General features: G+C 39.6%; 1 protein-coding gene across 1 annotated transcript in view; it reads right to left on the bottom strand.

Moving 5' to 3' along the window:
* Positions 1–4,072: 4,072 nt before the first annotated feature.
* LOC127655449 (tumor necrosis factor receptor superfamily member 11B-like) overlaps positions 4,073–25,537 on the bottom strand; it is a 36,681-nt gene continuing 15,216 nt past the window's right edge. Inside the window, exons 4-5 of the mRNA XM_052143277.1 lie at positions 14,595–14,819; positions 4,073–7,331 (exon numbers count right to left, since the gene is read on the bottom strand). Coding sequence (XP_051999237.1) covers positions 6,940–7,331; positions 14,595–14,819 — 617 coding nt within the window. The 3' untranslated portion in view covers positions 4,073–6,939. The remainder of the gene's footprint in view (positions 7,332–14,594; positions 14,820–25,537) is intronic.

The raw sequence follows: 25,537 nt of genomic DNA, 5'->3' as shown, positions 1-25,537 counted from the left end.
GTAGTGGTGCTATAGAGTATGATCTAATGACCCCAAATTTTGTATAGGGGCTATTCATGCCCACCCTTATCCGTGTGCCAAATTTCATAATTTTCCTATTTACAGTTTATAGGGCTGCCATAAACTCCCTGACAGAATAATAATAACAAATATAACTGCAAGCAGCAATTACAGGGCCAAGCACCAGCATGGCAACTAGGGCTGAAATTATTAGTCAACTGTGGTGATGGGGCGTGGTCATGTGTCTGTCTGAGAGAGCGAGAGAGAGAGCGCGGTAAGGCTCGTCACTTGGGTTCTAATTATATCTAATACCTGTCTCTTGTTATAGTGATGACAGATGGAGACTTAAAAGCCACACCAGCACACCAGTTGGGGAGAGAGAGAGAGAGCCCGGAGAGCACAAACTTGATGCTTGCTGAGTGTATTCGTTATCTGACTGAGTGTTTAAAAAGTATCTTTTGTTATCTGATTGAGTGTTTGAATCTATGTGACTGTATTAAGTCACCCCAAAACATGAGGCAGAAAAATAAAAAGTCCTGCCTGCACTGCTTCGTTGCCTCCAGACTCCACCATTGCCAAAGAGAACAGAAATTATTATATAAAAAAAATAGACAATAAAAAATTGTAGACAAAAATTTTCATTGTCGAATAGTTGTTTGATCTCATTTAACATAATATGAGATCACATTAAACTCTAATGATGATGTGTGAGGGGAGCACTGCAGTTCGAGTACATGACTAAGGAGAGGAAGAAAACACAGACAGCTCACAGTCCAGATGCACACAAAAATAAAAAATTTGTAAATACAGAAGCACTCTCGTTGTGAAATAAATTGGAGCTGGAGCGCAAGCAAATCTCGGATGTCAGAGCATCTTTAAAGGAAACCCCCAGCATTATACAGTTTAAGTCAGAAGTTTATATACCCTTAGGTTGAAGTCATTAAAAATAATTTTTTAACCACTCCAGAGATATAATATTAGCAAACTATAGTTTTGGCGAGAAGCTTAGGATATCTACTTTGTGCATGACACAAATAATTTTCCAACAATTGTTTATAGACAGATTGTTTCACTTTTTATTGACTATGTGGGTCAAAGTTAACTGTGCCTTTAAGCAGCTTGGAAAATTTCCAAAAATTATGTCAAGACTTTAGACTATTAGTCAATTAGTTTCTGATTGGAGGTTTACTGAATTGGAGGTTTACCTTTGGATGTATTTTAAGGCCTACCTTCAAACTCAGTGCCTCTTTGCTTGACATCATGGAAAAATCCAAGAAATCAGCCAAGACATCAGAAAAATGTGTAGACCTCCACAAATCTGGTTCATCCTTGGGAGCAATTTCCAAACACCTTAAGGAACCACATTCATCTGTACAAACAATTGTATGAAAGTATATACACCATGGGACAACACAGCCATCGTACCACTCAGGAAGCATTCTGTCTCCTAGAGATGAACGTAGTTTGGCGCAAAAAGTGCTAATCAATCCCAGAACAAAAGCAAAGGACCTTGTGAAGATGCTGGAGGAAACAGGTAGACAAGTATCTATATCCACAGAAAAATTAGTTCTATATCGACATGACCCAAAAGGCTGCTCAGCAAGGAAGAAGCCAATGCTCCAAAACCATCATAAAAAAGCCAGACTACAGTGCAAGTGCACAAAGGGACAAATATCTTACATTTTGGAGAAATTTCTTCTGGTCTGATGAGACAAAAAATTAAATTTTTGACCATAATGACCATCATTATATTTGGAGGAAAAAGGGTGAGGCTTGCAAGCCAAAGATCAGTATCCCTACCGTGAAGCATGAGGGTGGCAGCATCATGTTGTGGGGGTGCTTTGTTGCAGGAGGGATTTTACAAAATAGATGGCATCACGAGGAAGGAAAATTATGAGGATATATTGAAATAACATCTCAAGACATCAGCCATGAAGTCGCAAATGGGTCTTTCAAATGGACAATGACTCCAAGCATACCTTCAAAGTTGTGGCAAAATGACATAAGTACAACAATGTCAACATACGGTTCAAATGTTACTGGAAAAGATAGCAACTTTTCACATCTTTTGACTCATAGGTGGCGCTTTTGCAAACTCTGCAGGTGCCCTCAGACCATGGTCCTCCTGATGCATACCAAGTTTTGTTTTAATAGGACAAAGGGTTGCCAAGATACAGCATCAAATCTGTTTTCACGGCCACCTTGTTAAATATGTGTTTGCAAAATTCAGTATGACTCATTCTGTGCGGCACAGTCTGGAGAATTATTTGAGTCATTGTTTAGGAAAGTCTGACAAAGTTTGAAGAAACAGTAGGGAAAAACTATTAACATCATAATCCAAGATGGCGGCTATTATAATGAGTTTTAAAGTGAGGGGTCCTATAGAATCATCAAGAGGAGAGTAATCACACAAAACATTGAAATAGCATTGTGTCTCTAGGAAATCTAGTTAAAAAGATATGCTCAAAATAAAAGTTAATTTTTGATATGGTTGCGGTGCTATAGAGTATGTCCTAGAGACCCCAAACTACCCCTATCAGTGTGCCTAATTTCATCATTTGTACAGTTCTATGGGCTGCCAGAGACTCCCATTGGGAAGGAATAATAATAATAATAAAAATAATATAATAATAATTATTATTATTATTTAATCTTCAGTGCTTGGCCCCTAATAATACTAATGGATACAATAGGGGCTACACATCTTTGGTGTTTGGCCCCTAATAATACTAACAAAAACAGTAGGTGCCACAGAATCTTCGGTGCTTGGCCCCTAATAATACTAATGGATACAATAGGGGCTACACACCTTCTGTGATTGGCCCCTAATTCATAACAATAATAGTTTAATAATGATTATAATAATACAAATAAAAATGATTATATCATCATCTAGAAAACAGGTAGCAAAAACTGTAACAGTAATAAAGACCATGCACACAACTAAGACATACAACTTTAGCATTCTAACATTACTGCAACTGAACAGGATTAACATTAATAGTTGTACAGATAATACTTCAAAAAAGATTTCCGTGCAACACACAGAAAGGCTTCCTCGCATTCATGAACTCAGTGCGACTTTATACTATAAGAGACTTAGGATTTCATGCTCACCATCATTAAAAAGCTGAAAAGCAAGCAGAGAAGGCAAGTGGTGAAAGCAACATAGCAGAACGTAGGGCTACCTTCTAGACATGACTGTGTCAAGATGGTATAGATGTGCTTTTTTGTGTGGACGATTCCACATTTTGTCCCTTTTTTTCCAATCCTGTTTCCTGTTTTCACTCTTAATGTTTCCTTTACTGCTGTTATAATAATAATTAAACGTGAATATAAATGTTCATTTCCAAGCAGTGATTTGGTCATGGTGACTGTAGGGGAGTTGAGATAAAGGTTTGATCCAGGTAAATTGAACCACGTTTTTACTATAGTAATATAGTTTTAAACATATTTTTGGCGGAAGTAATGGTTTTAATGCAATTAACAATAGTATCGTTTTAATCTAGTAACCATGTTTAATTTTGTGTGTACTATGATTTTACTACAAAATATCACGATGAAACTATGGTTACTGTAATAGTTATAGGCATAGTTAGTTTTGAGTGGAGTTGTTGTGCCCTTTGACATTTTACAACATGGCTTACTCTGCCATTTAAGAAAAAGGTCATCTAAAATGATCTGTTAATTACTGACCTTGACATGAAGTGCCCTTTTCTGTGATATAATTTTTCCTATTTTAATGACTTTTAGCATGTTGTTTGCACCACCTGACTTTGTTTTGCTAGACAAAATGTTTCAAATAGTAATCATATATTAACACTGTTAAAACGTCTTCACTACTCTCTTTTCTGTAGTAATGATACGATTATATTGAACAAATGAATGATGTTTTCTATGCAAGATTCTCATTCTGTTGAGGCTTTTTTTCTTAATTATGATCTCCGGATGGTTGTACCACCCTGACATTTTTTTACTTTATGCCCTCCAAAATATATCAAAATTAATTTTATTTAGATATCAAAAATGTACTTTTCATATAAAAAGTGTATCCAAGTTATTGTGTGTTGGGATTTCATTTTAATGTATTTTTGAATAAATTAATAGATCCATACAAAAAAAACAAGTGTCATGTAATTGACACATATTCTCAATGAACCAAAGCGAGTGAATACCTAGTCAGAAATGGGAAGAGTGATTAAGTTAGGAAGAGTGAGTAACACAAAACTCAATTTAAAAAATCAGTACAAAGATATGTTCAAATATCATATGAGTATTAGAGATGGAAACAAGATCATCATACAATAAGTACATTTAGGAGAAAACAATAACAACTTGCTTGACTTTAGGATTCAGCATTAGTGTTAAAGATTTAGCAAGCCTGATATGTTTACAACATTTAAAAAAGCCTCTGAAATACAGTACATCAATATATGAAAGTCAGAAAATATTTCATAACATCCTAACACACTTTCTGTTACAATGTGATGCTTCTAGTAACCCTCATGTTCTGTTTGAGGCCATTTTAATAGTTTAAAAATATTCTTCTGATGGATACCTCATGACTTTTAACAGCATTTCATATTGAAAATATGCTTTGTCCGTCCTCCATACTACATGTTACATTACATCTGTTTAGGTTCTTAGAAACCTCAGATATAAAACATGAATAAATACTGGTGTATATTGTAGAATTTGAAGATAAAACATGTATAAATTTGCAGCTATTATTAATTTTACATGCAGTCTCTGGGACCCCAAACACAAAAACATTAAAGTCAATCTCAACAGAACATGAGCGTTAAGATTGCCATCCAGTATAGTATATATCATTTTTAAATGATGCCTTTCTTTATGATACAATCTATAAGAGTTTAAAACTTTAGTTTTCCCCCATCACTTTCATTATGAGAATATGTTGTAGAAAACGTCAATATAGTCTCATTGACACATTTCCTTAAATTAAAAACAAATGATGTACTGCAGTTCTAGAGTCCAGTTTCCTGACAAATTGATAAATAATATTTTTTTCTTTTTAAAATTTTGATAAAAAAACAAAACCTGACAAAATATAATTACAGTAAAAATAAAACATAAAAACATCCAACATCCTTTATTTACAGCTTAAATAAAGTTTAGTTTAAGAGACATAGCAGGTCAAGCAAAAGCCTGGACTAAAAAGTTCATTGAGCATGTTTACTTACACCGACAACGTGTGTAGTCACGTAAGCGCAATAAACAGCTTTCTTTTATCGCTATAGGGGTGTAAGGTTAAAAAAGGCTTGAGAATAAACCGATCGACATGGGTAGATTTTTGCCCATTACCTACAGTAGATTTCCTGTTGCATGTAAACGCCTTTGTAATATCAGAGAATAACTTGAATATTTCAAATATCACATAAACACAGTTTTCTTGCATAGTCTGATTTTTTTAAACAAGCAGTTTTCTAGGAGTTATTAGTACATTGCTGTGCATGTAAACAGGCTCATTGTCCTCTGAATGTTCAGGACTTGGCTTAAATCTCCATTTCAGAATCTAACTCTTAGTATTGTAGTCTGTAAAACAATTATTAGAAAACATTAAACAAGCCAAAAAAAAAGAAGCAACTTCACAACAAAAGCAGTAACCCCAAATACCCCCCCTTTTTAGCTCATTATCAGTCCAAAAACAATACTATTTACAACTTATTTTAATTTAAATAACTCTTCTTTTAGTCATACATAGCCAAAAGTATGTGGACTCCCCCATATGATTAACCAGTTTGTTAGGCCCTTTAATTTCAATGAAGACCAATCTTAATGCTAGCTACAGCATATAAGGACATTCTAGAGATTTGTGTGCTTTCAGCTTTGCAAGTGTATGTGTTTGTGTCCCGCAAGACGACAATAAATATCAACTACACAATAAACCCACACCAAGTAACACCTGCCTCAGATCACAAAGCTATTCTATTGGCTGAAATAACTTTTAAAATCCTATGCAATCACTGTATAATTCATGTTGTCTTAACTACAGTATGTACAGCTGAAGTCAGAAGTTGACATACACCTTAGCAAAATACATATAAACTCAGTTTTTGAAAATTCCTGACATTGTAGAAATCATTCCCTGTCTTAGATCAGTTAGGAGTACTACTGTATTTTAAGAATGTGAAATATCAGAATAATAGAATAGAGAATTTCAGCTTTCATTACTTTCATTACATTCCCAGTGGTTCAGGATTTTACATACAATTTGCTAGTATTTGGTAGCATTGCCTTTAAATTGGTTAACTTGGGTTAAAAGTTTTGGCTAGCCTTCCACAAGATTCTCACAATAAGTTGCTGGAATTTTGTCCCATTCCTCCAGACAGAACTGGTGTAACTGAGTCAGGTTTGTAGGCCTCTTTGCTCGCACATGCTTTTTCAGTTCTTCCCACAAATTCTCTATCAGATTAAGGTCAGGGCTTTTTGGTGGCCACTCCAATACCTTAACTTTGTTGTCCTTGAGCAATTTTGCCACAACTTTGGAGGGGTGGCTTTTCATGGTAATACAATACATTTTTTGTCAGGAACAGACTCTTCCAATATAGACATCATTGATTATTTATGGGATCTATTAGCTTTTGAAGTGATGCACTGCTCACATTAATTTGAAGCATGAATACAGCGGCACCAGTTTTAAGTTGTGTCTGGTATCTGCCTGTGGCTGTGACAGGTCCAATGTGCAGGTCACACTGACCGCTGAAAGATTTGACCCCTACTGCTCTCATATCTGAATGGGATTAAAGCCCTGCATTTATGTTTCAACATCTAGTGTACACAGAAGGGTGTAAGCTGTTAGAGAACACAAACTCTCTATTAATGGCAACGATTCTAAATGGAATGTTCAACACATATGGCTGCACAAATGGCTGTGGTGTTTGGGTGTCCACATACTTTTGGCCATATAATGTTTAATTAATCATTGTACAGTTTGGTTTTGAAGCACATGCTGTCCTGGAGCATGTTGACAATCATCTTCTCATACATTCGGTGTATAGACGGCACACTAATGATTCGACTGATCTTCTTCAGAGTTTTGAGGAAGGGTCGACGGGCACCTTTCAAGCGTAGTTTGCGGATGCTGTGGGCTAATGCTTTGGACAGGTCGTGACTTCCATTCTGAATTTTCCACAAGTGGAGGAGCTGCAGGATGTATCGTTCTGAGGGGCAGGAGCGGACCAAGGCTTGAATGTCCTCCTCGCTCACCTTCTCACCAGGTAAACTCTCCATCAAGACCAACAGGTCTCCCAGGGTGAGGTTCTTCATGCTGGCACAGCGCGATACTTTCAGCTCACAATGGTTCACACCTAGGAGAAAGAGGGAGGAGTATGTTAGTACTACAAAGAAGATAAATAAAAAAACTGATATTCTAAAATTAAAGTTAAAACATTGTAGTACTAAAGGTGCAGCAGAAAAAAGGCCTGTTTAATTCTAAACCTCAGAAAGTGGGTGAAAAAATACTAAAATATGACTGTTTTGGCATTAAAAAACTTTAATTGTCATTTAAAAAAAATATTTTTGAAAATTAAACCACCCCTTTAAAAACTACTCAATAATTTAGTAAGCCTTTCTTCTTTATATTCTTAGCTCTCAATCAATTTCTTTTAAAGCCTCTTTCAAAACTATAAAACTATCATTCAATTTATTATTTTTCATACACCGCTATGGATAATTCACTAAAAGCTAAATTTGATTTCCAAATACAAAGGCATCGAAACAAACCACTGCATATATGCAATTCAGGTTCTTAATCTAAATTGCACCTCTGCATCAAGACATCCTTATTCTAATTTACTGTCACATTTTGGTAGTTTTCTCCAACTTATAGTTTCACTCAGTAACTTTTGTCTTTGTGTCATCTTGGACACTGACACCTAGCGGCTTGGATGCAGCATAATTTAAAATAGTTTTCAGTTTCAGATGCAATTGTAGAAATTCACTATTCACAGTCAGCCATGATCACTTTAATCAATGAGTGAATGTCTTAAATAATAGTGCAGTTATTGAAATTAAGCGAGTAGAATTCGGCTGGTCATGTGATTCTAACATGTCAGCCCCCATGTGCGGACCCTCTCCATGTAGAATAAAACAGCTTTTATAAGGTTACTGATATGACTGGAGTCTTCAGTTTAATGTGAGTGCTCATGATTTCCTACCGTACATACGTATGTTGCAAAATTACAATTCATGTCTTTAGGAGTTTCCTTTAATGAGGAAAAAATTTGTACACCTTTAAAATGTTAGGCGTATTTAACTTATTATAAAATTAATGGCATTGAGAGATTGAAAGAGCAAATAGTTATTGTAAACATCTTAAGTTATTTATTTATTTTGTGGTCTCAAGCATCCTAAACATTTTCAAAAGACCCAATTTAAACTTTTAAAGACCATACATTTTTATGTCATCTTGATGCTGACATTCTGATATGGAAGCCTTAATAGCCTTACCATACATGTACATAGGATCTGAACTCAAAACACTATTAGTGTTGATAAGGGGGTTTAAAGATATGTACTGTACATTAATTAGTTCTGAAACAATTGTGTAGAAAATCTAATTCAAATCAACATATAGAATATATATATATGGCATTATATAATTAGTGAAATTCTAATGTAGAACCTTTAATAGTGTAACCATGCATATAACTGATGGGCTATTTGGGCATACAAAACATTGATGTCACTTTTGTCTTTTAATGGTTTTTATAATTTTATAGGTTCCAAATCCCTTTACTTTTTAGGCCTGTATTCAAGGCAAAAGACAAACATACATAAGACAAAAATAGCCTTTTATGATCACTGATTGGTTGTGCTTCCTTCACTACACTTTGCTTTTTACCTACTGTTCCTGACGATTAGTTCCTCTTTTAGGAACAATTAGGACCGGGAGGACAATCTTTGTTTAACCTTATTTACCCACATTCTCAATAAAAGAGCGATTTCTTCTTTCCCTGGGTCATCTGGCCCGCAAATGCCATTCTCACAGCAACCAGGTGCCACACTTCGGCAGTCCCGGCACCCCGGATGCAGACCCATTGCCTCCAAACCCACGACGAAGACACCAACACCCTACATGCGGAGATCGCGACTCTCTTAATCAAAGACGCGATAGAGCCTGTCCCTCCAGCCGAGATGAAGAAGGGTTTCTACAGCCCTTACTTCATTGTACCCAAGAAAGGCGGCGGCTTACAACTGATCTTGTACTTGCAAGTTTTCAACCAGGCCTTGCACAAACTCCCGTTCAAAATGCTCAAGCAAAAACTTGCATCCGGCATCAAGATTGGTTCGCAGTGGTAGAACTGAAGGATGCGTACTTCCATGTCTCTATCTTGCCTCGACACGACCCTTCCTATGGTTGGCGTTCGACTGACAGGCGTAAAAGAACAAGGTACTCCCCTTCGGCATGTCCCTGTCCCCTCGCGTATTCACGAAGGTCACAGATGCAGCCCTTGCCCCGCAAGGGAAGTGGGCATCCGTATACTGGGAGCCAGCAGTGACTAAGGTCGTTGCACGCCACTCATATCCTGGGCAACCTCAACACGGCAGTGGATGCGCTGTCGCGACAGGCACGCAATCCGGAGAGTGGAGGCTCCACCCACAGGCGGTCCAGCTGATCTGAAAGCGGTTCGGCAAAGCACAAGTAGACCTGTTTGCTTCCCAAGAGACCTCCCACTGCTCGCTCTGGTACTCCGTAGCGGAGGCTCCCTTTGGGACAGACGCGCTGGCGCACAGCTGGCCCCAGGGGCTGCGCAAGTATGCATTTCCCCCAGTGAGCCTACTTGCACGGGTGCTGTGCTAGGTCAGGGAGGACGAGGAACAAGTCACTCTGGTGGCCCCCTATTGGCCAACACAGACTTAGTTCTCGGATCTCATGCTCCTCGCAACAGTCCCTCCCTGGCGAATTCCCCTGAGGGAGGACATTCTTTCTCAGGGACGGGGCACCCTCTGGCATCCACGCACAGACCTCTGGAACCTCCACGCCTGGCCCCTGGATGGGATGCGGAAGAGCTAAGTGGCCTACCACCTGCTGTCGTAGACACGATCAACCAAGCCAGAGCTCCTTCCACCAGGCAGCTTTACGCCCTGAAGTGGTGCTTGTTCGTGAATTGGTGTTCTTCCCAATCTGAAGACCCACAGAGATGCGCAGTCGGGTCAGTGCTCTCATTTCTGCAGGAGAGGCTGGAGGGGAGGCTGTCCCCCTCCACCTTAAATGTTTATGTGGCTGCCATATCGGCTCACCACTACGCAGTGGGCGGTAAGATTTCGCTTGAGAAGCACAATCTGATTATCAGGTTCCTTAGAGGCGCCCGGAGGCTGAACCCTCCCAGGCCATGCCTGTTCACCTCATGGGATCTCTAAGTGGGCCTTTCAGGCCTTCAGAGTCCCCCCTTCGAGCCGCTAGAATCAGTCGAGCTCAAAGCTCGCTTCCTTCAAGAGGGTTGGGGACCTGCAAGCGCACGTACACGGTTCAACGCATGGCATGACTGAATAGGGACCCCTAGTGTCACTTCACTCGATACAACGTCGTAGTGAGCGGCAGACGGGAAACATCTAGGTTACTGTTGTAACCTCCGTTTCCTGATGGAGGGAACGAGATGGTGCAATGGCCGAACCTTATTCTCGGCTCCTCAGTGCAAAACCTGAATGAACAGATGCATGATTCCCTCCCTTTATACCCGTATGCATTAACACAATGTAGTTTGACATATATGTGGGGATATCTTGTTTACTTGCTACTATATGAATCTTTTAAATACCTTAGATGCAATGCCACTAGTGTCAGAAATGAATGGGGACTCGGGGGAAAAAATGCTGCCGAAATTGACAAAAATATCCCCGAAATTAAAAATGTGGATGCAAAAAGTTCCGGTGTTTTATTAATAATATCTGATATAGTTACAAATACATACATTGTGATCTTCTTTTGACATTTCACTGCACATTATTTCACAGCACATTACAGTTCGGTATTGTACTCCAGTGTTAAATTTCGTAACCGTTTGCACTCTCGCTCATGGTGTTGTGCTATACTTACCTGCCCTGTCTCACCTGATAGAGGCCAAAATTGCACAAGGGATGTTATATAAAGAAGGTATGAAAAATCACAAAACATAATGAAACCAAATGCTACAATTTACTTAATAATAATATTATTATATGTTAATTAACCATAATGTTGATTAAGACTTTATTATTACAACTGTAATACAATAATACATATACAGAACAGCCAGTTTTAGTATTTGAATCAATCATATCTCTCATGTGAAATGTTAATTTTTGACTAATTTTATCCAGTTGGCATGTTTGCTTAATAATCTCATTCCATATCTGGATAATTGCTGCAATATCATAGAGGATACATTTCCTCTATGATATTGCATTATATTAGATTTGTACAGTATGTTAACTTAATAGCCAATATACTTGAACATACGTGAATGAGAATAAACCTGAAATAGGAATGTGTTTCAGTCACAATGCACATTGTGTAGTTTAGAGACAATTTAGAGACATTTAGAATGTTACAAATTACAATTTCTTTTTTAAATAAATGTTGTATTATTAACATTTTCTGTTTCTCCAAGAATCCTCTTGCAGCGATGCAGGTCTTTGGCATTTAGAATTTGCTAGTTCAGGACCTGTGATGAGTCTGTTTCTCAAACTAGAGACTGAGATCAAGGCTGTCCATTTCCCTCTCTATCCTGGTTAGATATTCTTTTTTCAAAACAGTAATGCATGTAATAGCCTTCATCTCTCTAAAACAAAAGACTTTGAGTAAATAGAATTTCAGGAGAAATGTGTTTCTTTTGCCTATTTTTAAAACCAAAATTTGACTTGCAAGTGTAAAGCAACTTGTAAGAACTCAATACCTCAGCAAATGGGGAAAGAACCAACTGTACTGTGATTTTCACATGGTAGCGCAACCATTTTCAATTGTTCTAATAAGAACATTTTCTTGAGTACCAAATGAGCACTTAAGAAAGTTTTTGTAAGGAATAGGTGACACCGTATAAGTTTGCCATCACAGGTAAAGAAAAAAATGAATAATTACCACTTAAAACAATTATTTCAAACAATAATGATAGTTTGCAATTAATGATTTTGGCAGAAATTTTAATCAATTAAAAGCATCCTTAGTGAAAGGAAGCATCCATTTCTTTCAAGAACAAAAATGTCTTTGTGTTCTAAAAATGGAAGCGTATATGCTATATAAAATATAACTTTCACAAAGTAACTTGTAATATAATAACTTGAGTAGATTTTTGGAAACTACTTATTTACTCTTATTTGAGTCATAATATTTCTCAATACTTCTATTTGTACTCAAGCAAATTATTTCTTCAGTAGCAGTACTTTAAGTAAGTAAAACAAACAAACAAACCAAAAAAAAATGTGCCTTTTCCATCACTGGTAACTACATATTTTGTCAAAGTTGAAATTGGTTCTCTTGGACTATGATCTGTCCTATGACAGATGGATCTTGACTCACCTTTACTCAGATTCAAAGAAAACACAATGAGACTATTTTATAATCCACTGGATTTATAATTGCTGGACAATCAAAACACATTGAAGCCATTTTTCCTAGTTTTAGTGTTGCTGTAGTTACTGCATTTTCTCATTGTATGGCAGTATTTTTAACTATCTTTGTATGTTGGAACATGGCTGCTGGGATTTGCTCCCATTCAGACACGAGAACATCAGTGAGGTCAGGCACTGATGTTTGGCTATGGGCCCTGGCTTGCAACTGGCATTTCAATTGATCCCAAAGTTGTTCAGTGGGTTTCTCTCTGTAAACCATTCTTTATGGACCCCGCTTTGTGCTCAGCATTGTAATGCTGAAACAGAAAATGGTCCTACCCCTAACTTTTGCAATAAAGTTGAAAGCATTTTAAGTAATCCATATGACTCCAGTGGTTAAATCCATGTCTTCATAAGATATTCATATTAATCTACTTGAAAACATTAATGTCATTTGTTAACCAGTAAATGTGTCCACAATTCTGACACATGTATTTAAAAGGAGGCCTGGTAAATTGTTGTTATTTTTAATGTTATTATTCTACTGCTAAAACCCCATTACATTTTGTTTGGTAGCTACGAGCATGTGGGGCAGAGAATCAGCAGGCTGCCTGCTCTGAACTCCAATGTGCCCCTCACTTTGTCCAAATATTGAAATGCAACAAGCCCCAACTGACACCAATTGGGGAGAAATTAGTTGCACTGCTTGCTGTTAAACGTACTGTAGTGCCAAGCAGTGTTGTGGGTAACATATTATAAGTAACGTGTGTTACGTAATCAGATTACTTTTTGAGTAACAAGTAAAGACCTTAATATCAGAGGTACTTTTTAAATAAAGTAACATGTTGCTTTTGTACACCTCACCTTTCCGTGTATTGCGAGAAATAAGTGTGCAAACTTCGAGGAGGATACGTAATGGATGATGGGCATTGTAGTTCTAGAGAGTGGGAGGTTTGCCTACCAGAGATGCATAGACAATAAAGTTGTACTATGTGTAAGCATGATGGGTATAGTAGTTCTAGAGAGTATGAGCCATGCTTATCAGTGATGGATAGAGCACAACAACTCTTCTTTTATCCCTCGCTGAGATTTATGTTTTAAAAACTGCAAAATATTGCTGGTAAAGTAATGTAAATCTTAACGCTTCGGTGGAATCGTTGTACTCATCATTTGCAGCGGTTGATTTTTTGGTGCACTGGAGCTTACATGAGCAGCCATCATAAACTTTGCTGTTGTCATGACCATCACATCAAGAGTTAAAAAATGTGTTCTCATAGGCAACATTTTGTCAAAAATGTAACATTCGGGTAAGTGATACTTTGATTCTCGTGATTGATCCGTGCAGGCTGCACTTAAAAATGTGTATACACACATTTTCATGTGCCAAGGCCCTTTTCAACCCGATTGCTCAGTTTGGTCATGCGGCAATCTCCAGGAAGAGTCCTGATTGTTCCAATCTTCTTCCATTTAAGAATTATGGAGGCCACTGTGCTCTCTTGGGAAACTTCAATGCAGCTGAAATTGTTTTTGTAGCCTTCCCCAGATCTGTGCCTCGACACAATCCTGTCTCTGAGCTCTGCAGGCAGTTCATTTGACCTCATGGCTTGGTTTTTGCTCTGATATGCATTTTCAGCAGTGAGACCTTATAAAGACAGGTGTGTGACTTTACAAATCATGTCCAATCCATTGAATTTTCCACCGGTGGACTCCAGTCAAAGTGTAGAAACATCTCAAAGATGATCAAGAGAAATTGGATGCATATGAGCTATTTCTAGTGTCATAGCAAAGGGTCTGAATACTTATGTCAATGTGAAATAATTATTTTTTCTTTTGAATAACTTAACAGTAAATAAGAAAATAGCACTCAAAGCATAAATCTGCCCCACCAATATGGCCTTTTTTTCACTCCAGTATACTGTTGGCCATGTAGTGTATTTTTAAAATGAGAATAATACTTTTGTGTTGCTACATATGTTTTGTTTTTTTGTCTTTTTTTCTCTAAGTAATCGGCCCCGCTGTATGGGCCGCAGTGACTCGCTGACCTTGAATGATGCTGAAAAATTTGTCTTGGTCTTTATTTTGTTCTCTCCAAAGGCGGAGCAGGTGTAGCATCTGCTGCTGAGGGCTGCAGCTCTTCTTCACCTTCTCAACACTCTTCCAGTCCACCTTGCGTCCTGGAAGACTCTCAGACAGATGCTCCACAGGGACGGAGGCCAAAGGAGGAGATGCAAGAAAGTGAAAAATGGCTTCCTCACATAGTGTGATGTCTGAGGATATAAAAGAGAGGGGCAGGGAAGTGTTGTTAAAATAGAAGCATGTTAAGCACATAAATACTCATCACATGGTTATGCACAAATGGAAACAAAAACAGATACCAACCAGACAGCTACATTCCAATGTCACATACTACATCAGTATATCTGATAACTGTTTAGCTGCTTTCTAGTTTGTATGCCCATAGGTTCTCAAGTTTTAACATGAAAAAGTAACATGTTTCCATGTGTTGAAAGCAGTTAAGTCTTTGTAAAGATTTAAAAACAGGTTTAACTGTTCCATCCTAAATGTGGATACTCAAGATTGCTCAACTTGTCAGGTGTCTTGTTTAGAAGCTTTAGGGTTAGGTTTATATTACATTTTAGGTTAAAAGGTATGTACTAGATTTTTACATTTATAATGTTATATTTTGTTACCAAATGAAATTTCACATAATGTTACAATAACAACTGCTTTGCTACATAAGCCCTAAATAAACAAGTTACAAGTTGAAAGAAGCAAGCCCTTTCTATACTGATGAAGATAAATTAGTAGTTGTCATTATTGTTCTTTTTGACAAATATGGCAAATTATACAAATTCAATATCTGAAACAATTAAATAACATAAAAAGAATGAATGTTTACATTCACATTTATGTCAACATAATATAGGAGTAAAGACTTATGGGATCAACAAATTGCTGACAGTAACTGTTAATTATAGTAAACTGTTAAAAATATTAGTTAAACTGGAAAAACAAGAAATTTGATTCCCATGAGTCAAACACCTGCATTTTTTTCAATTAGTGCCTGCAAGCATTCCCACGTGGCCTGATTGCCAGACATGTGCACCATCCTTCATGTTTAAAATCCTCTGTGATTAGTTTTTTCTTAAGAATTCAGGAAATTCAGTATATTTTGACTTTACTTTGACCTTTCCAACAAAACTGATAATCCCCTCAGTCAGAACATGCACATTACTTGTGGTTACACTGGGGACAAAATAAATGACAACAGGTTTCACAAAAATGTCTATTTTCACAAGTAACCAATACATTTCCAAAACATTTATTACAACATTTTAAACTGGTCACACTTTTTGGTCTCTGGTTTCTGCAGCCATTGGGGGAGTAAATGTTTCCTTTTACATAGGAAAAATATATTTTGTGACATGTAGTGTGCAAAGTTTGGTATAATCTGATAACAAAGTAATTGCTACTGTAATCTAATTACTTTTTTTAACCTAAATTTCTAGTTAATTTTAAGAACATATCTTGGTTTAAAATAGTATATTTTATGTAGAAATTAAAACATTAATTATATTCAACTGTATATCGCTCTGCCTTTCTGTGACAACTGAAGGGTGTATGCCCCTGATAAGTCATTGTAAGTGATAAACGTGTGGTGCTGAGTGTATGCTGAGTGTGCGACAATGAACAAGGAGAAACTATTTTAAAATCGATGAGCAAAAAAACAACAACCTTTTATCCCTAAGTGTTAGCTTAAACTTGAAAGTGAAGTAGTTAGTAATGTGTTTACTTTTGATGAACTAATCTGTAAAGTAATCTGATTACAATGTTATAGTTATTTTAAGTAACTTACCCAATACTGGCAATGAGAATATTTATTGATTTTCTTTATTGTTTTCTTTATCCCCTTTTCTCCCAATTTGGTATGCCCAATTTCCACTACTTAGTAGGCCCTCGCGGTGGTGCAGTTACTCACCTCAATCTGGGTGGTGGAGGACAAGTCTCAGTTGCCCCCGCTTCTGAGACTGTCAATACTCACATTTTATCATGTGACTCATTGTACATGACACCGCGGAGACTCTGCATGCAGAGGCTCATGCTACCCTCCGCAATCCACGCACAACTTAACATGCGCCCCATTGAGAGCGAGTACCACTTAATCGTGACCACAAGGAGGTTACCTCATGTGACTCTACCCTCCCTAGCAACCGGGCCAATTTGGTTGCTTAGGAAACCTGGCTGACGTCACTCAGCACACCCTGTATTCAAACTCACGACTCCAGGGGTGGTAGTCAGTGTCAGTACTCGCTGAGCTACCCAGGCACCTAATGAGGACATTTATTTTAATCACCAAAACATCAACATATACACCTCAAATTAAAATGTATTAATTTACTAGTTCATTCAATGCCAATAAATGCAAGATAAACATTTTGATACGTGTCATTAACAAATTGCCCAAAGGTGCTGATGAAAATCATCATGGTTACTGTCGTAACCTTCATTCCCTGATGGAGGGAACAAGACGTTGTGTCTATGTAGTGACAATAGGGGTCACTCTTGAGAACCCCGAACACCTCCCATTCTTTGAGAAAAGTCCAATGAGAATTGGCGAGTGGAATTTGCATGCAACTTCCCTGGACATATGGGTATTAAAGGAGCTGGAATGCCCACTCCATTCAGGTTTTGTGCTGAGGAGGTCCGGCCATTTCAGCGGCTAGTACAGTGTTGTGGCAAGAGGGGAATGGAGGTTACGACAGTAACCATGACATTCCCCTTCTGTCACTCACTCGACGTTGTGTTGCTGTAGTGACACTAGGGGTCCCTATAGAAAAACGGCACAACAGCTGAACTGTTATGTGAACTACTGATGCAGGTGCAAGCAAGCTGCTGCGTGCGCAATAGCAGGAGCATCAGTCTGCACGTAACCTCCCCCAATGCCCCAAAAGTCGTCATGTAGTTCCCCACATCCCTGAGGGGGGAAAACAACGTAACTAGCATGGGAGCAGACAGCGCCAGCCGCTCCCTTTTCTCTCTATGTTTTTCTCTCCACAGAGTATTAGATTCGGCTGATGCTATCATACGCATCGGGGAAGGTGTTCTTTTCCTTTCCTATTCTTTCAGGGGGAAAAGACCACGCAGAGACCACAACCTGCTGAAAATGGAAGGTCAACATGTGGCAAACATGTATGTCCCGCCATGAAAGGGAGGGGAACTCTACAAACACAGCGACTGGGGGCAGAGAGAGCTCTGCCCAAGGGAGATGCAGGTCCGCCGACAGGGAGACCGTACCATGGAATATACATCACAGGGGTTACCGGAGTTATCGGCACCTGTGGAGCACCTATCCCAATACAGGGCACATTAGACCCTGTAGTGGGGCTGGCTGCAAACTCCTCCGCTGAACTATAGGGCTAGGGAGGAAGGACATCCAAGGTCCACAACTTCGTGAACTCGACTGGGGGTAAAAGCCTTACGTTTTCACCTCAGGGGAGGGGAAAGGCACTACACGCAAGCAATACACCCGGCCAGCTCTTCCATGTTACCGAACTCTACTTGTTTGTACCTGAAAGAACACGGGATGAAATCGTCTTAACCCGGAGATTGTAAATTCTAGCAAAGGTATTGGGTGTTGCCCAGACTGCTGCTCTGCAGATATCTGCTAGAGAGTTGCCATTGGCCAGTGCATACGAGGATGCCACACTCCTTGTAGAGTGTGCTCGAACCGCAAGTGGGCGGACATGGCCTGGGTCTGGTACGCCAATGCAATGGCTTCCACGATCCAGTGGGCAAGCCTCTGTTTAGAGACGGTGTTCCCTTTCTGCTGTCCACCAAAGCAGACAAAGAGCTGCGCAGTGCATCTATAGCTCTGTGTGTGATCCAAATAGGTGCGCAAAGCACGCACCGGACACAGCAATGACAGGGTTGGGTCTGCCTCCTCCCGGTTCAGTGCTTGCAGGTTCACCACCTGATCCCTGAAGGGGGTCATGGGAACCTTGGGCACATAGCCCGATCGGGGTCTCAGGATCACATGAGAATCTGCAAAACCGAACTACAGGCAAGAGTTGCTGACAGAGAACGCTTGCAGTTCCCCCACCCTCTTGATGGAGGTGAGCACAATCAGGAGGGCTGTCTTTAAGGAGAGGGATTTCAGCTTGACTGATTCTAGCGGCTCAAATGGGGCTCTCAAAATGCCCAGGAGGACCACGGAGAGATCCCATGAGGGGAAGAGGCATGGCCTGGGAGGATTCAGCCTGATGATCAGGTCGTGTTTCCTTAGGGACTTACAGTCAACTGCGTCGTGGTGTGCAGCTATGTATACCTTCAAGGTGGAGGGGGACAGCCACCCCTCCAACCTCTCCTGAATTCAGGAAAGCACTGACCCGACTGCGCATCTCTGGGGTTTTTCACTTTGGGAAGAACACCAGTTCGTGAACAGGCGCCACTTCAGGGCAAAAAAGCTGCCACGTAGAGGGAGCTCTGGCCTAAGTGATCGTGTCTACAACTGCTGGTGGTAGGCCACTTAGGTCTTCCACAATCCCGTCCAAGGGCCAGAAGTTGAGGTTCCAGAGGTCTGGGCGTGGGTTCCAGATTGTGCCCCATCCCTGAGAAAGAAGGCACTTCCTCAGAGTAATCTGCCAGGGAGGTGCTGTCACAAGGAGTTTGAGGTCCGAGAACCAAGTCTGGGTGGGGCAGTATGGGGCCACAAGGGTGACTTGTTCCTCATCCTCCCTGACTTTGCACAGGGTCAGTGCAAGAAGGCTCACTGAGGGGAATGCGTATTTGTGCAGCCCCCAGGGCCAGCTGTGTGCCGATTGCCGAATTGACTCCAAATCAACTGGACCACCTGGGGGTGGAGCATCCACTCTCCACTGAGCGTTGCCTGCTGCGACAGTGTGTCCGCTGTGGCATTGAGTGTGAGTATGATTGGCCCGCAACGACTTCAGCCGCTGCTGACTCCAGAGGCGGTGGCGGGTGTGTTGCGACATGCGACAAGAGCGTACACGGCCAACACATGCTTGCCCTGGATAAACGGCAAAAGCCTCTACAGGGCGAGTAGTACAGCCAGCAAATCTAGGCAGTTGATGTGCAAACACAGTCGTGGTCCTGACCAGGAACCGGCGGCTACGTGTCTGTTGGCGCCCCAGCCCAATTTGGAGGCGTCTGTGGTGACCAATACTCATCTGGACACTTGCTGTATGGGAACTCCTGCCCATAGAAACACAAGGTCTGTCCAAGGGTTGAATCAGTGGTGTCAGAGCAGGCTGATAGATACGCAATGTGTGCCACATCAGCACCATGCCCATCTCGGGACTTGAGTTCTCGTGGGTTGGAGCCTCACGGGGAGCAGACAACATCGTGTCGAGGAACGTTGCTTCAAACTGAGGCGGCTGTGCTGAGGGGGAGCTCAAAGCACTTACCTTGCTCTGTGAAACTGGCATAGGGAGGGTTAGCGACTGAAGAGGAGGGCCTCTTGGGCCTTTCCCCTGGATGAAGGAAAGCTGCAACCGCAACGTTGCCATGGTCATATTCTCACAATGAGAACATGAACCATTCACAAATGCTGCCTCAGTGTGATCGCTGCCCAGACACGTGAGGCAGCGCCCGTGGCTGCCGGAAGCGGAGAGATAACGACCACATCCAAGAATCAAAAAGACAGAAAGTCATCTTTATAAAGATGCGTCTTTAAAAAGACATTCAACGTCAATGTGTGTTATCTAATAGAGAAAATTTACTCTTTAGCTGGATAATACACCCTTTTAGTTCTGTTGAAGCACCCAGGAGCGAAATCTGCACTTGTCGTGCAGAAGGAGAGAAAGCCACTGGAAATGTGCCGTATATCTAACAGAATATGATTCTTAAGAGGTGAATGGAACAGCAGTAGTATTCAGCTCGCTGATAGTACAACTGCTTGTCTCCGAAGAAAAAATCTGAATGGAGTGGGCATTCCAGCTCTTTTTATACCCGTATGTCCGGGGGAGTGGCATGCAAATTTCACTCGCCAATTGCCATTGGCCTTTTCTCAAAGAATGGGAGGTGTTTGGGGCTCTCAAGAGCGACCCCTAGTGTCACTAAATTAACACAACGTCGAGTGAGTGACAGAAGGGGAACTTCTGTTACTATAAAGTTGTCACAAAAGGCAATATACTTACATTACACTGCCCAATCAACAAAATCCAAAATGCCAGTAATATATGTCCAGTGTGTAATCAAATAGTTTGTTAGTGAAAATGACACTGCCATTCTGTCAGTACTGTAATGCACTATTGAATTCTGTAACGCTATTTACTGCACAATACTTTTCAGTGCTGTCCCTTTTTGATGATATGGTTGATGAGTTTTTTCAAATGTATCACTTGTGAAAATACTACCAAAGAAATTTATTATTTGCACCAATTACTACACTTGGTATCAATTAATAAACTTTAAATGCACCAATTAATACACTTGGTAAAACAGGTTTAAACCACTTCATCTTACACAGCATTTTCCCATGAAATATCATGATTTATCTGATGTTGCAAAACTAGGAATTTGAGATTACTTTAAATCCTGTTGATACATATTCCTTTTTTTTAGCACAATCCATGAAAATGACATATCCGAACTTCAATGATTGTTGTTCCTTAACCCTTTAGAGTATGGGCACATTTGTGGAATCATATGAAAGAAGACACTTGGGGCAAGTCTTCAGAATTGTTATAAGTTTAAAAAACAAAAAGTTAGAGAAGATGAATTATATAGTAATGGAAGAATTTTTTTATCATTAAAAAAAATAATATTAAATGTGCCAGAGCAACCCAGAAATACAATGTACTCAAACCACAAGTCTACAGAATTATGCTTAAAAACTGTGGATAATCTAACAAAAAAATTAGGTTCCTGCAAGCTTTTTTATCTCACTAGGGACAAAACCTAAAACGGCCACTTTGAGTTTCCAAAGAGTCACTTGGTAACAAAATGATCTGAGGGCTAGAGGAAGCTATTATAGATACTTTTACATATACTACATCTACTAAACCAATCTGTTTTATTTTTTTTATTATTTTAAAATATCACACAATTTCATAATGTTAAAAATGTGTTTTATTATTTCAAAATTGTGGGTAAATATCTAAGTGCACACAAGTTTTTCTCCAAAAACAATATTTTACACAAACATTACACTGATGGACGGCCATACAGACAACAATCAGTACTTATAATATAATAATACTACAGCAACACTGCGGGACGCAGAAGCAACTTCTGTGTTGAAAGACAGGTGCGTCACAAAATGCATCACAGGATAGCTCGTTACAGAATACAAAGTCTTCTCATTGGCTAAACGTTCTGTCCATCAACATTTTACCACAAGGCCAATGGCTGGCAGTGTACAAAGAAAATGATAGGGTGCATCTTACAAGACCTCACAAAATCCGACTGCACTGTCTGGCTATAATGAATAAAACTACATCCCCATTTTTAAAAATAGACTTTGGATACCACCCCTGGAGTCCCAAGTTCAAATCCAGGGTATGCTGAGTGACTCCAGCCAGGTCTCCTAAGCAACCAAATTGGCCCGGTTGCTAGGGAGGGTAGAGTCAAATTGGGGTAACCTCCTCGTGATCGCGATTAGGGGTTCTCGCTCTCAATGGGATGCGTGGTAACTAGAGGTCGACCGATATTGTTTTTTTCAGGCCGATGCCGATCTTTTGAAATCCGGGTCGGCCGATGGCCGATTAATGCTGCCGATTTATTTTGGCCGATATTTGGCCGATATGTGCTTGTTTTTAACCTCTTATTTGAACCTTTTATTTGAAAGGTTTGTAAGATAAAATGAAACACACATAATTACTTAAGATAGACAACATTTCTCAACAAATACATTTATTGAACACTTGACCAATCTGCACTTGTACACTTAAATTAAAAATGTATAATGTAAAAACATATTGTATAAATAATGTATAACAAATATATTAAATAAACAAAGCAGGTGTTACGAACTGCTCCGAGACACGAAGGTTGAGATCCAAATGCAGCTTTAATTAAGAGGCAATCCAGACACATAATCCAATATTCAGAGCATCCAAGAGAAGCACAGGCATAACTAGGGATGGGTATCGCTAAGGTTTTTATGGTATTACTATCTTACCGATACTGCTTATCGATCCGGTACTTCAACGGTATTCTTAACGGTTCTTTTTGTTATATATATATTATATGTCAGTGCACCGCTGTGAAGGGAAGGAAGTTGTGCTAGACAGAATGCGGCTTATGTATAAATATTCTTTTTATAATCTTTGGAAGGCGAAATCTAAAATAAAATCAGACTAATAATCACATATCTAAACCAGGCTATGTTTGAATGTTTAGTTCTGTCACTCATTATGCTGGGCTCGTGTTGTGCTCGCTGTGGCACCGCGTGAGCGAGTTCTCTCTCTCTCTCTCTCACTGCGGATAGCTAAATTGCATCACAGACAAATGGTTTCATATTATTATACATAGAAATGGCTGGCGATATAAATAACTTTCTCTTTATAGCAATAAAGAATGTATTTTCTTAATTTCTCCAGTACCGACAGCAGAACCGGTAACGTCCGAGCTTACCAAAGGCAGTCCTTCAATACTGCGTTGGTATATTTTTATTACTTATTTATCTGCATTGAATGACAACCCTCTCAAATATAAGACACACAAACAGAACAAATAAAAGTCTCAGATTCACTGTCTGTAATTGCAAAATTCTTGCTTGCTTATTGTGACATGATAGCAACCCTTCTGCTGTGATAATGCAACTTCAACTACGCTATCAATATCCAAAGTAGCCGAACGTCATGTCAACTATCGCGTTTGTCACGTTTTTTCTTGAAGTTGGCAGTAACGTATCAAAAGTTTTTAATTAAATCTAAAGAAGTTATACAAATTTAACCCTTACTGTTTTCTCCAAGGAACTTAGCTCCTTCCTTAGGCACTGGATGAGGTCTGCTCACGCTGCTGGAAAATGACTCTAGGGGCAGCGTGCGTCGAACACGTGTTCCACAACAACACTAGGCTGCCCACAGATGCGCCTGCCTAATAATCGGCTTGATATGCGTGGATATTGGCCGATGCCGATTATGTAAAAAATGCAAAAAATCGCCCGATTAATCGGTCGACCTCTAGTGGTAACTTGTGTGTGGATCGTAGTAAATAGTATGAGCCTCCACGTGCAGAGTCTCAGCGGTGTCATGCACAATGAGCCACATGATATGATGCAAAGATTGACAGTCTCAGAAGCGGAGGCAACTGAGACTTGTCCTCCTTAACCTGGTTTGAGGTGAGTAACCGCGCCACCACGAGGACCTACTAAGTGGTGGGTATTGGGCATTCCAAATTGGGGAGAAAATTTTGACTTTGGAGGCAAGCTCGCTTTGTTTGTGAGACTCAAATGTATAAGATCATATACGGTTTTACAACATGCAGTTGAAGTCAGAAGTTTACATAGACTTAGGTTGAAGTCATTAAAACTCGTTTTTTTAACCACTCCAAAGATTTCATTTTGGCAAACTGTAGTTTTGGCAAGTAATTTAAGACATCTACTTTGTACATTACATGAGCAATTTTTACAACAATAGTTTACAGACAGATTGTTTCACTTTTAATTGACTATCACAATTCCAGTGGGACAGAAGTTTACATTGACTAAGTTCACTGTGCCTTTAAGCAGCTTGTAAAATTCCAGAAAATAATGTCAGGCCTATTGCCAATTAACTTCTGATAGGAGGTGTACTGAATTAGAGGTGTACCTGTGGATGTATTTTAAGGCCTACCTTCAAACTCAGTGCCTCTTTTCTTGACGTCATGGGAAAATCTAAATAAATCAGCCAAAACCTCAAAAAAATTTCAAATTGTGGACCTCCACAAGTCTGGTTCATCCTTGGGAGCAATTTCCAAATGCCTGAATGTACCACGTTCATCTGTACAAACAATAGTATGAAAATATAAACACCATGGGACCATGCAGCCATCATATCGCTGAGGAAGGAGATGCATTCTGTCTCCTATAAATGAATGTAGTTTGGTGCGAAAAGTGCAAATCAATCCCAGAACAACAGCAAAGAACCTTGTGAATATACTGGAGGAAACAGGTAGACAAGTTTCTATATCCAATGTAATACGAGTCCTACATCGACACAACCAGAAAGGCTGCTCAGCAAGGAAGAAGCCACTGCTCCAAGACTGGCACAAAAAAAGACAGACTACAGTTTGCAAGTGCACATGGGTACAAAGATCCTACTTTTTTGGAGAAATTTCCTCTGGTCTGATGAAACAAAACTTGAAATGTTTGCCCATATTGACAATCTTTATGTTTGGAGGATAAAGGGTGAAACTTGCAAGCCAAAGAACACCATCCCAACTGTGAAGCATGGGGGTGGCAGCATCATGTTGTGGGTGTGCTTTGCTCAGGAGGGACTGGTGTACTTCACAAAATAGATGGCATCATGAGGAAGGAAAATTATGTGGATATATTGAAACAACATCTCAAGACATCAGCCATGAAGTTAAAGCTCGGTCTTCCAAATGGACAATGACCACAAGCATACATCCAAAGTTGTGGCAAAATGGCTTAAGGACAACAAGTCAAGGTATTGGAGTGGCCATCACAAAACCCTGACCTCAATCTGATTTGTGGGCTGAACTGAAAAAGCATGTGCGAGCAAGGAGGTCTACAAACCTGACTCAACAGTTTTTCTGTTGAGTCAGAAAAAACTCAACAGAAAGTTGAGCTCAAAGAGTTACAACAGTTTTGTTTGGAGGAATGGGACAAAATACCAGCAACTTATTGTGAGAAGCTTGTGGAAGGCTACCCAAAATGTTTGACTTAAGTTAATCAATTTAAAGGCAATGCTACCAAATAATAATTAAGTGTATGTACCCACTGGGAATGTGATGAAAGAAATAATAGCTGAAATAAATAATTCTCTCTACTAGTATTCTGACATTTTACATTAATAAA

This window comes from Xyrauchen texanus, chromosome 15 (assembly GCF_025860055.1).
Source record: "Xyrauchen texanus isolate HMW12.3.18 chromosome 15, RBS_HiC_50CHRs, whole genome shotgun sequence".
Taxonomy (NCBI): Eukaryota; Metazoa; Chordata; class Actinopteri; order Cypriniformes; family Catostomidae; genus Xyrauchen; species Xyrauchen texanus.
The sequence above is the reverse complement of the archived record's forward strand: the minus strand, read 5'-3'. Positions and strand labels throughout refer to the sequence as shown.